Raw genomic sequence first — 15847 nt, 5'->3', positions numbered from 1 at the left:
GATTATGTAGGGGGCACGATTCAACATTGCTGTGGGATTTGCCCAGGGTAATAAACTCAAATAACAACTTTGGCTTCACTAAAGCACTACGCAGCTCATCCACCGCGAAGCAACTGTCTCAAAGAATGAAGCATCTCGGGAAAACAAATGGTGTCAAACATCTTTAATCGTGTCAGACAAAAGACTTTTGTAGCATAAGGCTACAAAATAATAACCATCATACAGATCTGCCCTGGCTCTCAAGGAATTTGACTCAGAGCAGATCCATATTATATAAGGATATGGATTAGTGGTGTAGGGTCGAGGGCCCTGTGGAGACACTTTGATATCGTTTAGGCCCCAAAACGTTCTGTAAATCAAGATGAATCCCCTTATGTAACACAATTTCATGGTACACAGCCTCGATGCCCAGGGCGTATCCAATCATCCTCATCCTTCAGAAAGGATTTACAAAAAATTATAATAATTGTTGGTCTATGTAATGAATTGTAAATGTATGTAAATTGTTTTCGCCTCAACCGAAATGCATGACATGAGAGAGAAAGATGGCGAGAGCGAGATAGAGAGAGAGAAAGAGAAAAAGAGCGAGATAGAGAAGGAGACAGAGAGAGAGGGAGAGAGAGAGAGAGCTATCCTTTCCTCATTGCCCTCTATCCCCTCCTTCTCCTTCATCATCAGCTGTTCTATCTAATGAAACAACAATGGGAAGCAGTAGAGGACCGGAGAGAGGGATCCTGCTGCCGTCTGTAGGGACGGCTGCTCAGGGCTTCACTCCAGAAGGGGATGATATCAGTCAAGCAGCAAAATGGAAAATGATGCCAATGTGTTTATGCTCTGTCTATTTCTCTTGGCGTTGGCTGAGCTCACCCTCCAGCCCCCCGATGTCACTGCCTATCAATTACAGAGCGCCTCAGCGCCCAGAGCCCGTGGTTAAGGCACAGCCTCGTCCGTCTCGGTGGGGACTTGAGGAAGGAAGCTGAAACATGCTATGCTATGACACATGCAAGGAGAAAAAAGAGCGATGTGTGATTTCTTAACAAGTGTCTTTCTTGTTTTGAAAGGGACTTCACAGGTGTAACATGGGTGTACTGCAGGTGGGTCTTCACAAATGTGATCAGATTGGAGTCGTACTATTCAGAGGCGATGTTCGTTAAACATCAATGTTTTGGATGACACTAGGAACGGCCAAGTTCTCTGCGTGAACGTAACACATTCTACATAGACATCAAGATGTGTCTTTTTCAGTGACTTACAGCATGATCCGTTGCCATTGGAACAGAACGATGGAAGCCGGCATAGCCAAACACACTCGCCCGAGCTTATCAGCATACACCACACAACAACCACAACAAACTACAACAAACAAACAAATAACAATAATGCGCTGGGGATGGGGGAGTATTGCTCCGACAGGGTCAATAGTGAATACTGGGCAGCATGTGACTCAGGAGGTAGAGCCGGCTGGCTGGTAACCGGAAGGTTGCTAGTACGATCCCCGGCTCCTCCTAGCTGGGTGTCGAGGTGTCCCTGAGCAAAACACCTCACCCTAACTGCTCCTGACCAGCTGGCTGTCGCCTTGCATGGTTGACACCACTGTTGGTGTGTGTGTGTGAATGGGGGAATGTTAGGCAATGTTGTAAAGCTCTTCGAGGGGCCACTGGTTAGGAAAGCACTGTCTAAATGCTGTCCATTTACCATTTAAAAGACAACCCCACAGTTTAACTGGACGGTTCGGCAACACTTCCGTTATGCGATGACTAGATCCAGAATAGGGATGTGGACTTACACGTTGTGTGTGTGTGTCTCCTGCGGCCGCTCCGCCTGCTCTGGGAAGAGGGGGTGCGGTGCCTCGCCCAGGGGGACGCAGCCCAGGGATTTGCTGATGGCGTGGCTCAGCTTCTTGGCTGGAGACTTCTGCAGAGAACACAGCAGAGGAGAGACGCTAGGCCGGGCTGGTAGGCCTCTAGATAGACTGTGGACAGTGGGTCCACGCACAGTACCGTCTGGACACCATGAACCCCAGACAGCAAAATTAAACCAAATACAAAATATTTATATATATATATATATATATATATATATATATATATATACCATGGTCTGCAGGAATAATCGATTCTGATTGGCTGCAGGGTGTGCATTAACTCCTGATATACGGACACCTGCCAAGTAGTTCCAGTCAAATTGTCTGTTCAGCCTTCAAAACGAGAGCTGGTTAATTGTGAAAAAATGCATTAAACTGTAATCGGAAAACGCGGTTATATGTTATAGACCCTATAGTATCTGTGGTATAAAGGCTGGGACGAATTTCAAATAATAAATATGTACAATGCATAACGTTAGCTCTCTGGTTCATAGCTCAGCGGACTAGAATACCTCCCGTTGCCAAGTCGTAGCTAAGGTCTGTCCTATTTACTGGAGGAGTGAACAACGTTTCCGTTGCATAAGAACCTTATGGGAGGGAAATAATTGTTCCAGGTATTAGTCAGACCCTCAGGCGTTACCAGGGAAAAAAAGTTATGGATTTTGAAAAACTTTATATTTGGATTGTAAAACGCATGAAAATATAAATGAATGGTCTTAATTTATTTTCTTTGGCAAGTGACCATGGTATAAGCGGGATAATGCACTTCGAGGTGTCCATTATCAGGAATTAATGGACGACGCAGAGGCGTGAACCGTCTGACGTGGAGCGGAGGACGGTTGCCTTACATATATATACACATACACTTTTTTTTTGGTTTCATATTTTTGGATATTTTGTTTATATAAACTTGATTCATTTGAGAGTATGGAATACCTGTTATTGAGACTTCCACAATTTACCTGAACTACTTTGAGACTCTGAGACCACATATCTGCCCTCTCTGCTCTGTGTTATCATACTCTGGCATATGTGATGTATATTTTTGAATAAATATTATGATATAGTATTACGTATTCATTCTGGTGCCCCGGCCTCGGGACACTGTGTTATCAGCGGGGATAGACCGGGAGGGAGTGGGATTCGATGCACATAGCGCACTTCATTTAATTCACAGCATAGGGATTGAGCTTAAGGATCCTAGAAATTAAGTGAATACAATTACATTTTACTGAAATCATCCAAAGCCTGTAAAGTCCCTCTGACTCCCTCTTCAAAAGAGTTATAAATGAGCATGGCCGTGTTTTCTACACTCTCAGGGCTGGACCCCTCTCTGGATTCCAGGGACAAAGTGGAGAAGGGCTGACAGTGGTGAAGGCAACAGTTAAAGTAGTAAGTAGTCAGTTGGAGTGGCTGCCGTACCCAGGACGAGTGCTCCTTCATCTGGTGCTGGTTGCTATGGGGACCGTTGGCATGGCCACGCCAGAAGCAGCTCTGGCAGAGCTGGTAGCCGTGGCACTGCTGGCAGCGGTAGCGGAAGCCCATCATGCTCTCACTGCGACAATATGAGCATTCTACTGGATGGAAGACTGGAGTGATGTAGGGGACAGCCAATTAGAAAGAAAATAGATTTTGTTCAATTTAAAAAACATTAGGATTAAACAAGAAGATTAAAACATGATATACAGTGGGGCAAAAAAGTATTTAGTCAGCCGCCAATTGTGCAAGTTCTCCCACTTAAAAAGACGAGAGAGGCCTGTAATTTTCATCATAGGTAAACCTCAGCTATGAGAGACAAAATGAAAAAAAAAATCCAGAAAATCACATTTTTTAAGAATTTATTTGCAAATTATGGTGGAAAATAAATATTTGGTCACCTACAAACCAGCAAGATTTCTGGCTGTCACAGACCTGTAACTTCTTCTTCTTTAAGAGGCTGTTTACCTGTATTAATGGCACCTGTTTGAACTCCTTATAAGTATAAAAGACACCTGTCCACAACCTCAAACAGTCACACTCCAAACTCCACTATGGCCAAGACCAAAGAGCTGTCAGAGGACACCAGAAACACAATTGTAGACCTGCACCAGGCTAGGAAGTCTGAATCTGCAATAGGTAAGCAGCTTTGTGTGAAGAAATCAACTGTGGGAGCAATTATTAGGAAATGGAATACATACAAGACCACTGATAATCTCCCTCGATCTGGGGCTCCACGCAAGATCTCACCCTGTGGGGTCAAAATGATCACAAGAACGGTGAACAAAAATCCCAGAACCACACGGGGGGACCTAGTGAATGACCTCCAGAGAGCTGGGACCAAAGTAACAAAGGCTACCATCACTAACACACTACGCCGCCAGGGACTCAAATCCTGCAGTGCCAGACGTGTCCCCCTGCTAAAGCCAGTGCATGTCCGGGCCCGTTTGAAGTTTGCTAGAGAGCATTTGGATGATCCAGAACAGGATTGGGAGAATGTCATATGGTCAGATGAAACCAAAATAGAACTTTTTGGTAAAAACTCAACTCGTCGTGTTTGGAGGAGAAAGAATGCTGAGTTGCATCCAAAGAACACCATACCTACAGTGAAGCATGGGGGTGGAAACATCATGCTTTGGGGCTGTTTTTCTGCCAAGGGACCAGGACGTCTGATCCGTGTGACGGAAAGAATGAATGGGGCCATGTATCGTGAGATTTTGAGTGAAAACCTCCTTCCATCAGCAAGGGCACTGAAGATGAAACGTGGCTGGGTCTTTCAGCATGACAATGACCCCAAACACACCGCCCGGGCAACTAAGGAGTGGCTTCGTAAGAAGCATTTCAAGGTCCTGGAGTGGCCTAGCCAGTCTCCAGATCTCAACCCCATAGAAAATCTTTGGAGGGAGTTGAAAGTCTGTGTTGCCCAGCGAAGGCCCAAAAACATCACTGCTCTAGAGGAGATCTGCATGGAGGAATGGGCCAAAATACCAGCAGCAGTGTGTGAAAACCTTGTAAAGACTTACAGAAAACGTTTGACCTCTGTCATTGCCAACAAAGGGCATGTAACAAAGTATTGAGATGACCTTTTGTTATTGACCAAATACTTATTTTCCACCATAATTTGCAAATAAATTCTTTAAAAATCAGACAATGTGATTTTCTGGATTTTTTTTTTCATTTTGTCTCTCATAGCTGAGGTATACCTATGATGAAAATTACAGGCCTCTCTCATCTTTTAAAGTGGGAGAACTTGCACAATTGGTGGCTGACTAAATACTTTTTTGCCCCACTGTATATATACACGTAAAAAGTGCAACTTTTATTGACAGTTGCAGAAAAATGTATAGACAGATAGAGAGGATGTCGTTAGCTAGACCAGTAGGTAAACTTTCATATTAAAATGATTACAAAAATAAAGAAACAACTATTGAATACAATATCTTACCGTTTTCAACATTAGCGAGTCGGTGCATTAGTGGAAGCCAAACAAGACACTGAGGTGGAGGATCGGCCATCAAAATATCCAAAAACGTGTTCAGCAAGATCTTCTTCTAGAGACAAACACAAACATGTGTGCATCCAGTCAGGATCCACCAATAGCAGCTGCCTGCTCACCATAAGATCCCCTCTGCTATGGAACGCCACATCTGGCGCCAATAAATACAGTAATAGGGGATTAATTCCAACCAGAAATACTATTTGGCAGCTACTGCGACAGAACTGATTTATTAGACTTCATTAGATAATGTCTAATCATCATGCTAAATAACTACTGTACACTAGCAGCTGACACCAGGCAATGCTTACAAATACAGTAGTTTCCTGTAATTCATTAAAAACTGCATCAATTCAAAGACATTGAATTGACAGTAACTCAATTTTATTTCCTGATCAGCGTTTATCTTTACGTTTATATTTCCTGATCTGTTGGCATAGTTCACTGTGCCTGTTGATCCGGATTCTATTCATATTGATATGTTAAGTTAACCATTGTCAGCTGTCTGAGGTGTAACACTGTACTTTATAGTTTTCCAAAGCATGGTCTGTGACATTGGCCCTTGGGCAGACTCTTGGTCAACTGTGAACTTGCTTGATGTACCCCAGGAAATCGTCCAAGCACTTCAAGAGGTGTTTGGATTTGCCCGGCAACATGTGGCCAATCACATTTAGGGATACAATGGCCACGGCTGGCTCCGCCCTCTAAGTGCCGAAAAGAAAACCACCCACATGAGCAGAAAAACGGGAGCATGCATCGCGTGCTGCTTCCCTTTTTGTGCTCAACAAGAGATTCCCTCCTCGGAGGCCAGATTATTGCTCTACCAAGCAGAGGAATCATGCACACACGTGCAGTAAAAGTCATCTTTGCTCTGGATTTCTGGCAGTGATTTTGTGGCCATGACCGTTTTAGAGTCCTAATGCATGACGTACGGTCTGACTGAATACAAGGGCAGGGGAGGTGCTCATGGTGGTGGTGGTGGTGTTGGTAGTTGGTGGTGTTGGTGGGGTGATGGTTGTGGTGGTGGTGTTGTGGTTGTGGTGGTCGTGGTGGCGTTGGTGGGGTGGTGGTCTTGGTGGTGTTGGTGTTGGTGGTGTTGGTGGGGGGTGGTGTTAATGGGGGTTGGTCGTGGTGGTGTTGGTGGGGGGTGGTGGTGGTGGTGGTATTAGTTGGGGTGGTGGTGGTGTTGGTGGGGTGGTGCTCCTGGTGGTGTTGGTGGGGGTTGTCGTGGTGGTGTTGGTGGGGGGTGGTGGTGGTGTTGGTGGTGGTGGTGTTGGTGGTGGTGGTGGTGGGGGGGGTGGTGGTGGTGGTGTTGGTGGGGTGGTGGTCGTGGTGGTGTTGGTGGGGGTTGGTGGTGGTGTTAGTGGGGGTGGTGGTGTTGGTGGTGGTGTTAGTGGGGGTGGTGGTGGTGTTGGTGGGGTGGTGGTCGTGGTGGTGGTGTTGGTGGGGGTGGTCGTGGTGGGGTTGGTGGGGGATGGTGGTGGTGTTGGTGGTGGTCGTGGTGGTGGTGGTGTTGGTGGTGGTGTTAGTGGGGGTGGTGGTGTTGTTGGGGTGGTGGTCGTGGTGGTGGTGTTGGTGGGGGTGGTGGTGTTGTTGGGGTGGTGGTCATGGTGGTGGTGTTGGTGGGGGTGGTGGTGTTGTTGGGGTGGTGGTCGTGGTGGTGGTGTTGGTGGGGGTGGTGGTGTTGTTGGGGTGGTGGTCGTGGTGGTGGTGTTGGTGGGGGTGGTCGTGGTGGGGTTGGTGGGGGATGGTGGTGGTGGTGGTGGTGTTGGTGGGGAGTTGATCGTGGTGGTAGTGGTGGGGGGTGGTTGTTGTGGTGGTGGTGGTGTTGGTGGGGGGTGGTGGTGGTGGTGGTGTTAGTGGTGGTCGTGGTGGTTTTGGTGGGGGTCGTGGTGGTTTTGGTGGTGGTGTTGAGTGGAGGTGGTCGGTTTGGCGTTGTTTTGTCTGTGTTGTCTCCCCTCCGCTGCGTACCTGCTGGGGGAAGCAGGTGCGCACAGAGTGGTCGGTGTAGCCGAAGGAGGGGCCCTCAAAGACGGCTGTGGGCAGCTTTAGCACCTCCCGCAGGAACTGGTCGAACTTAGCGAAGATCATCACTCCGTTAGAGTCGGAGATCTGGGAGAAGTTGTCTGAGAGAGTTGTGTGTGTGTGTGTGTGTGTGTGTATAGGGGGGAGAGAGATTTAGGGGGAGAGGGAGAACAGGAGAGAAAGAGGGGGATGAGAGGGGGGAGAGAACAGGACAGGGAAGGGGCAAAAAGAGAGTGGGAGGGAGAGAGAGAGAGACGTGGTCAAGCGTTTTAATTGACCACAACAATGGAACAGGCCCCCTCCGATTCAATTTGTTTGAAGGTCGTTTGACTCTTTTGACTCATGTCAACCCACTCGTATTAAATACAAAAAGCCAAACCCAAAAAGATAAAAACAGAATATCAATTAGAAAAACGTATAGCCATGAAAAACTAGACATAAAAAAATAGCTCACCAAAACAACCGTGGCAGCGACAATCATCACAGCGTCCAAGTCAATAGCTTGATATAGGCTAATTAAAATTCACTCATCTGTGGAATGACAAAGTGCTTATGTGTGCACAAAAAGGCAAATCAAATGGCCACAGGAAGGATTTAGTCGCATCACTTGATTTGAAGCAGTACTCGTCTGAATTAATTTACACTAAAAATGTATTGAGGTTGGCTATTTGTAAATAGCAATCATTGTATTGCTTTACATAAAATATATAATCTAAATCTATAGATAATTTATATATTGGGGAAGATGACGTAAAACATACAATACAATTTGATGTATTAATTTAAAAGAGACGCAGTCTTATACCAAATGTTGGCATTCATTTGGCAGACAAAGGGTAGTAATTTTTTTTTTTTTTAAAAACAAGGAAATAAAGTTAGTAAATATAGTGGAATAAAACGGTGTATATTTGTCCCAGCATTGCCCCCATGTGTCCGTTTTTCGCCACTACAGCTTCTGGCAAACGGCCACGAGAGGTTTGCTTTCCCTGGACCAAGAATAATCCAATCTTGGCTAGCAAGAAGACGCCAGTGATGCTAAGGCGAGTGTGTGAGGGGCTCACAGGGAGCGACCTTCATCACACGTGTACTTACAGCGCAGCTTGTCCACGATCTTCCCTCCACACATGGTTGCTAGCATGGCTTTCATGGAGAACACGGTCAGCTTGCCATGGCCTTCACTACAACAGAGAACAGGGAGATTGACTGCACTGCAGCTCGACGATGATAAAGAGATATATGACCAGATAGACATTTTGGATTTGGTTTTAGGAAGGACATTAAACCATAATCGAATTTAACGATTTAATGTAATTAACTTGCAACCATGCCATTAGTGCAGTGAACTAAATTGCTACCAATGTAATTTGTTGCATTCATGGCGCGTGTGCGTTTTTTCTCGACCTTGCTGGCAGACACACTGAGATTATGGATCTCTTTTTCAGGTTTGAATCGGCAGAGAAAATGGTACTCTAACCAGTTGGAGAATAACTGCTTTAACCAAAACCAAAACTTCAGACTCTATGCTCTTTGCTGTTTTTCCCAAATAACAATTTGGGTCTTTTTGATCCAGACAACATTGTCACACTAAAGTAATTTACTTGAGATTGCCATTGCTGGCCTAATTAGAATGTAAAAAAACTATTCTCGATACACTGGTAATGTCCATATTAATAGATACAGACTTATTTACAACATCACTCAGCAAGCTAATGAGAAAAAGGAAGCCAAAACAAAGAGGATTAAGGTACAAAATTAAATGGAATTCACAAATCATGCCATAGTGCGCTCATTGGCTATTTTACAACATAAATCCTACTCAATTCCACCTCAACACAGCACCGTTTTACTCTTAAGTATGGAAGCATATATGTAGTAAAATTAAAATGGCAATGCAATTTGCAATTTGCCATTCAATTAGTTATTACATTATGCAATTGACAATTCATTATGCTATTTAATAATGTAATTTGAAAATTATGTTATTCAAAGTGTATTTATATATGCAATGTGACAATTAGATCCTCAATTCCATTTGAAAAAGTTATAATAATAAAAATAGAATAACATTTTGTCACATTTTTGAGTGCCTTTATTCAAATGGAAAAGCTATAGCGCCCCAGGATTGCAATACACCTCGCCACGCTCCCTGTGTTGTGAAATTCAAATTACATTTCAATCTGCAAAATGCTTTGCAAAATAATTTGCAAAGCGTAATGCAAAGATTTTGCAAAAGATTTTGCAAAATGGTGCAAAATCGAAGCGAATCGCGTCTGGGCGGGACCTAGTCACTTCCCCGTAATTTCCTTTTTTTTGTTCGTATGTGTCAGCAATGGAGGAGATTGTCGCTACGCGCCGAAGTTTGGCAGATGATGTAGAGAACAATCGTGTTAAAGACACAGATGCAGTTGATTGAGTGCGTGCTCTGGGAGATAGGATAGACGACAGAGGTACACTACTCCGACTCTTTAATCCGTAATCCTACTCCGTAACTACGGAGACCTCTCGACGGGGGCAATTCGCCACACGATCGATCTTATATGACGACTACTAACCATTTTAATAGTGTTGTAAATAAACTTCAAAAGCTTTTCAAATCTTATTTGGTGTTTAATTGGTCCTTAATGTGCAAAGTAAACAAGGTGCAAATAAATAAGGTGCAAAGTAAATAAGGTGCAAAGTGATTCTGGAATGATTTTGTCAGAAGACCAATCACAGCCCTTGCCGTCTCCGTCCGACTCCGTTGCGGCAACGGATAGTTAAAAAATATTGGACACGTAAGCTACGGAGAGGGTGTGTCTACGTACAGCACTTTACGGAGGAGTAGAAACCAGCCTTTACTGGATGGGCTGACGAGGGAGTAACGTAGTTCCCGCCCGGACGCTATTAGCTGATACGTCTTACTAAATCTTTTTCAAAATCTTTTGCAATACACTTTGCAAAATCTTTTGCAAAGCATTTTGCGGATTTAAATGTCATTTGAATTTCACAACACACCGAGCATGGCGAAGTGCTTTGCACTCACGGGGGCGCTGTAGCTTTTTTCCATTTAAATAAAGGCACTCAAAAAATTTGACAAAATGTTTTTCTATTCTTATTGCTATAACTTTTTCAAATTGAATTGACGATTTCATTGTCACTTTGCATATATAAATACACATTGAATAATATAATTTTCAAATTATATTATTAAATTGCAAAATGAATTGTCAATTGCATAATGTAATGTCTTATGAATTGCAAATTGCATTGCCATTTGAATTTTGCTACATATATGCTTCCATAGTTAGTGGAAGAGAGCTGTTTTCAACTGAAAATCTCTTCAGTTCTTTTGAGGATGTCTGACTCTGTGAGGGCCGACAGGAAAACAGTAACTGCCATTACAGATGGGGATTTCCTCCCCATTATCTTTTAAAACCTGTAGAATCTATAGCATAACAGAGACTCAGTGTTACAGTGGGATAATTGAAACGTTAAGTGGAGGAGTACAAGAGGAGATGTCCAATACATTGATATTCAACAAAGTGGAGAGACACCTACCGTTGATAATGAAAAAAGGATGCACGGTAGTGTGTATTGTTTAGTGTCAGGCTACAAGGAGAGTTATGACACATTAACACGTCTTCACCACACAGCAAACATAGAATCTATTGAGAAAGGGTAATGTCACAGTTTAAGCGGTGAGCAATGCCTTTTTTGTACTATAAATGTGCATGACTGACAATGGCACATTCAAGGTCGTACATTAAAGTGAGCTCTGTCAAGGCAGAGGTCATGCATTATGCATTATATGTCTGCATGTGTCTTATGTTAACCTCCACATAGACTAGGAAGAGGATAGGATTTTTGCATATGTGGTGGGTAGAATTACCAAGGTTATAACATATCAACGCTAATGAAAGCGCAGCTTGTTTTCCTCTGGATCTGGAGTGGCACTGAGGCCCTGAGGCTCTGAACCGTCACTCACCAAGGCTGACCAGTTCTCCAAACGACCACTTTTAAGCAAGCTTAACTTGCTTAAAAACACCAAAGTATTAATCAAGCTTAATTTCCCCCAAGTGGATCGCTAAGGAGATAAAGAGGCCTGCAACTAATAACTATTTTCATAGTTGATTAATCCATCAATTATTTCTTCAATGAATGGATTAATCAAAGCGTCTATAAAATGTAATAATATTGGAAAATGTCATCACATTCCATTCCAAAGTTATGACTTAAATATGTTTGCTTTATCTGTCAAGCAGTCAAGAAAAACCCAACTATTCCTTTTGTAATGAGGCTTTAAACAAAGCTTTGAATTGAACTTTAACATTAAGCAGCATTAATTTCTTACTTGTACTCGATAAACGACAGATGAATCAATCATGAGAAATTAAATTTTTGTACATTTTCGAATGGATGAAACGACTAATGGTTGCAGCCCTAGAGGAACCCCCCCGCCCCAGTGGTGATCTCCTGGATCAGCTTGATGGCTCAAGCCTAAGGGGAACAACACAGTGGAACCGGCAACCCCGGGACTGGAAGATCAACACCGATACACAACTGCAGCCATTCAGCCAGTCGGCAGTAACAGCATTCTTAAGGCATTGGTTGTGAGGCTTCAAACCTGAAGTCCCCTGGCAGTACCTCCCTGAAGTTCACTTCCAATCTATGACACAGCACCAATGAGCCTTTACCGGCCTACTCCAAGATTTGCCCTCGCCAACTAGAACCAATGAAGTTGATGATCCGACTTTTCCCGGATTTGCAGACATTGAATTGTGGTAAACCACAACTTTTTCGCAGCACTTATAAAACGGTACTGTGGCGCATGACGGTTCCCATGAGGCATTGAGAGTGACGTTGGCTCCAAAAAGGACACCAGTCCCTCTGGTTAGTTCCATTGGATCCTACCTGTCATACATGGCCACCATGAAGTTGAGCAGCAGGCCGATGGACTGCTCCACGTTGATCTGGTGGGTGGTGGGCAGCCTCTTGTTCAGCTGGTAGTAGATGGAAGACAGAATGGTCTCCAGCCGCGACACGTTGATCTCCGCGTTGTGGTCCAGAGTGTTGAGCCCATTGTCACGGAAGGCTTCGATCATGTTCCACACGTCCACCAGATGCACTGTGGGGGAGGGGGGGGACACACACATAAAGCACACAGAGGATTGTGTGGTGATCAATCACCCACAAATCTAGGTTCTGGGTTTGAACCCCAATGTCAACAATATATCTAAGCATCCTCAAGCAAAGTGCGTTCTTCTTAAAAAGATAAGAAATATTCTTTATTAAGTTTGAGAAGCACAGGAAACACAGTCACTTAAAAAGGTGGGGGTTAGGGTTTACCCTGACCCTAAACCGAGGGTTAAAAAGAGACACAAATGTAAAATAAGAACAAGTAAAAGTGGGAACTGCTGTGACAGAATTATGTCTCACTTTGGATCAAAGCTTCTACTTAATAGTAAACGCTAAACCACTCAAGCGCTAAGCAAAGAATGCGACTTTATCGGTTACCCTGACGACTGCTGGTTAGGAGGAGGTGTCAGGAGATGAGACACAAGGCTGACCATACGCACTTACGGTTGCATCTCTTCTGCACAAAACGGAGCTTGCAGGCGGTCCGGTAAGTCGACAGTCTAATTACATCAAAGTTCTGCGCTCCTGAAGGAACAACAAACAAACAGAATGGTGCGTTGAACAGGCAGCAACGTCACACTCATGAAACTAAACAACACATCTTTGATTTGATCATCCGCCAAAACAGGGTTTCATCTTCTCGATTTCACTCAAAGTGATTGATGACAGAGTTACCGATACACAAAGGTGACATCTAACTCTCATGCCACAAATTAAAACTTAAAGTAGTGCAACAGTTACACATGTCACTTGTATTGGATCTGAGAGGACCTTCAATGTGACGTACAGCCCATAGAAGCGTAGCTATGTGGGAACCGCTATAATGTGCTACACTAGGGACATTGCATCTCCTCTGTGATGAAGAGCCAGCGAGAGAGTTGCGTAATCCATAGCCGGCGGTGAATAGACGCAAGGTCTCTCTTTCTCCGTCTCCCTCTCACTCTGTCTCTTTCTTTCAATCCAATTCAAAGGGCTCTATTGGCATGGCAAACGTACATTAACAGGGCCAACACACAAACAAAGTTAAATGAGACATTCAAAAATATATGTGAAAGAATATAGTAGAATAAGAATTTAGAAATGGCAAGTTTATTCTACATATTTAACAAAGACGGAAATATAGGAAAATGTAAACTGTCATGAAATTGTGTTTGAATCTATTATCTATTCTCTCTCGCTCTCTTTCTCTTTCTCTCTCTCTCTCTCTCTGTCTCTCTCTCTCTCACTCACTCTCACTCTGTGCGTGTGTGGAGCTCACTCACTCATCTCCATGAAGAGCTGTCTCTTCTCCACCATGGCCTTGCTCCGTTTGCTGCCCTCCTCGATCATCCTGGCACACATCAAACATAAGTGACACTCAGTCTTACCTTACAGTTCGGCCCAGCGGGATTCAGCTGTGGGTTGTGACCCCTAAGGTGCTCACAGCAGGAGATCTGGCAGCCTGAGGCAAGATGGCCACAATACTTTTTTCTAACCCTATATATATGTATATATATATACGTATATATACATAAATATATGAATAAGCCCTCCCACATGCATTGTCATTTGAAAGCTGAATATGGGTAAAGCTTAATCGATGCAGAGCATACATCGAGAAACGTTAATTATCTCTGTGTTATTGTTCATCAATTAAGTACACGTAGATACATATTATTTATCACAAGACATGGAAATAAAGGCATATTGCTTATTTTGCGGTAAAAATATGTTGTGGGTCCAGCCTCAAATAACTAAAACATTAGGGAACCGCTGGTTTAGAGAAGGGTTTGAAAAAGGCTGTATTACACATGAACATAAGTACGTGCATGGTGAATGCATGTGCATACAAAACAATTGCCCTGGTTTTCAATGTCAATGTTTGTTAATTTGGTCGATTTTGGAGGAACTGTTTCTATCATGATGTTGTCATTCTACATAATAGTACAGTAACCAGTATTTGCTAATTTAAGTTTATGGTCAATCATGTATCAATTTATCCCAAAATATTAATCATTAATTTACTTTGGAATGACAATGGAATTATCATTGTGGGAGGCATTGGCTCAGGGGAAAGAGCAGGTTGTTTGGCAACCCTAAGGTTACTAGTTCATTCTCCAGCTCCTCCTAGTTCCTCCGAGTATTGAGCAGTCCATGAGCGAGACACATAACCTGAACTGCTCCTGCAGGCTGGCTGTTGCCTTGCATCGTTGACTTCGCCATCGCTGTGTAAGTGTTTATGAATGCTAGGCAATAATTGTAAAGAGCTTTGAGTGGCCACGGGTTAGAAAAGTGCTATTGACATTTTTTTCTTGATATTAATCACCCTAAGGACAGTATTTACCTGCTGCTGAATTCAAACAATGTGAAACACCAAATTTCGACCCTAGAGAGATCAGGAATAGTGTGAGAGAGAGAGAGAGAGAGAGAGAGAGAGAGAGAGAGAGTGAAAAAAAAGAGAGAGAGAGGAGTGATTGTTGAATATAGAGATCATATGAACAGAGTTAACATGCCATTTAATTGTCATCATTATAACAAGCGGCAAAGGTCGCTGAAAACAAAATATACCATTACCTTCAAGACGTAGATTTACATTCTAACCCTAACCCTAAACCAACTTTATATACGCCACCAAATAATCAACACCCACTCACCCTTATCTTAAGTTCCGGTTCTGCTCTCTAATAACATGCAATTTAATTGTCCGTAGGTCACTTTGGATAAAAGCGCCTTTCCTGTGAAATTACAAAAATAGTAAATGGTGCTTTTAATGCTCCTTTTCCATCCTAGGTTGTGCTAGTTCGAGAACAGAATGAGAGGATGAAACTTGGGACCCCAGGATGGCCACCAGATCCCCCTGGGTTCTGAATCACATGGCGTGTTTACAGCAGGAAATCTTCGGGTTGGAAGGCGAAGAAATGCAGAGGATGCAAAAATGCGATGACCAGCTGAGCGTGAGCAACACAGAGCCAAGGTTGGACTGGCCCAAGGGTACCACACCAACTCTGACCCCCTTGCCTATTAGTGGCTGCTGTAAAAGTGATGGTTTCTTCTACACTTTATAGCAAAGAGTGTGACCTGATCTTTTTTTTTTGTTATCCGATTTAAAACTTTAAAATGGCCCTCAATGTGCAGGAGGGGCCTTTACAACCAAAGAGCCATTAAAGACACAGCAAGAGAGTTATGTCCCCATTGACCATCTGGAATAGGAGAGGAAATCTATAGAAAGTTTATTGCCCTTGTGTCATAAGGCCATATATAGACTCTTTCAAGCTGATGGTCTGCCAGAACAATAACAACATATATGCAGACTGTGCATGATTCCCCAAAAAACAGAGTTCACATTATTTGTTTCTAACCACTTGAATTGGTGTGTGTAGTTATGCTAAAAT

At 43.4% G+C, this 15847-nt stretch overlaps 1 protein-coding gene across 2 annotated transcripts in view; it reads right to left on the bottom strand.

The window, feature by feature from the left end:
* Positions 1–13805, bottom strand: part of dtnbb (dystrobrevin, beta b) — a gene marked incomplete at its 5' end in the record, with an annotated part of 30661 nt that extends 16856 nt beyond the window's left edge. For both annotated transcript variants that reach the window (XM_079751932.1, XM_079751933.1), the window contains 8 exons: positions 1787–1914; positions 3287–3453; positions 5286–5391; positions 7308–7462; positions 8454–8539; positions 12252–12465; positions 12921–13001; positions 13739–13805. In XM_079751932.1, coding sequence (XP_079608058.1) covers positions 1787–1914; positions 3287–3453; positions 5286–5391; positions 7308–7462; positions 8454–8539; positions 12252–12465; positions 12921–13001; positions 13739–13805 — 1004 coding nt within the window. The remainder of the gene's footprint in view (positions 1–1786; positions 1915–3286; positions 3454–5285; positions 5392–7307; positions 7463–8453; positions 8540–12251; positions 12466–12920; positions 13002–13738) is intronic.
* Between the last annotated feature and the right edge of the window lie 2042 nt (positions 13806–15847).

Source organism: Pollachius pollachius (genome assembly GCF_949987615.1).
Source record: "Pollachius pollachius genome assembly, chromosome: 15".
NCBI lineage: Eukaryota > Metazoa > Chordata > Actinopteri > Gadiformes > Gadidae > Pollachius > Pollachius pollachius.
The sequence above is the reverse complement of the archived record's forward strand: the minus strand, read 5'-3'. Positions and strand labels throughout refer to the sequence as shown.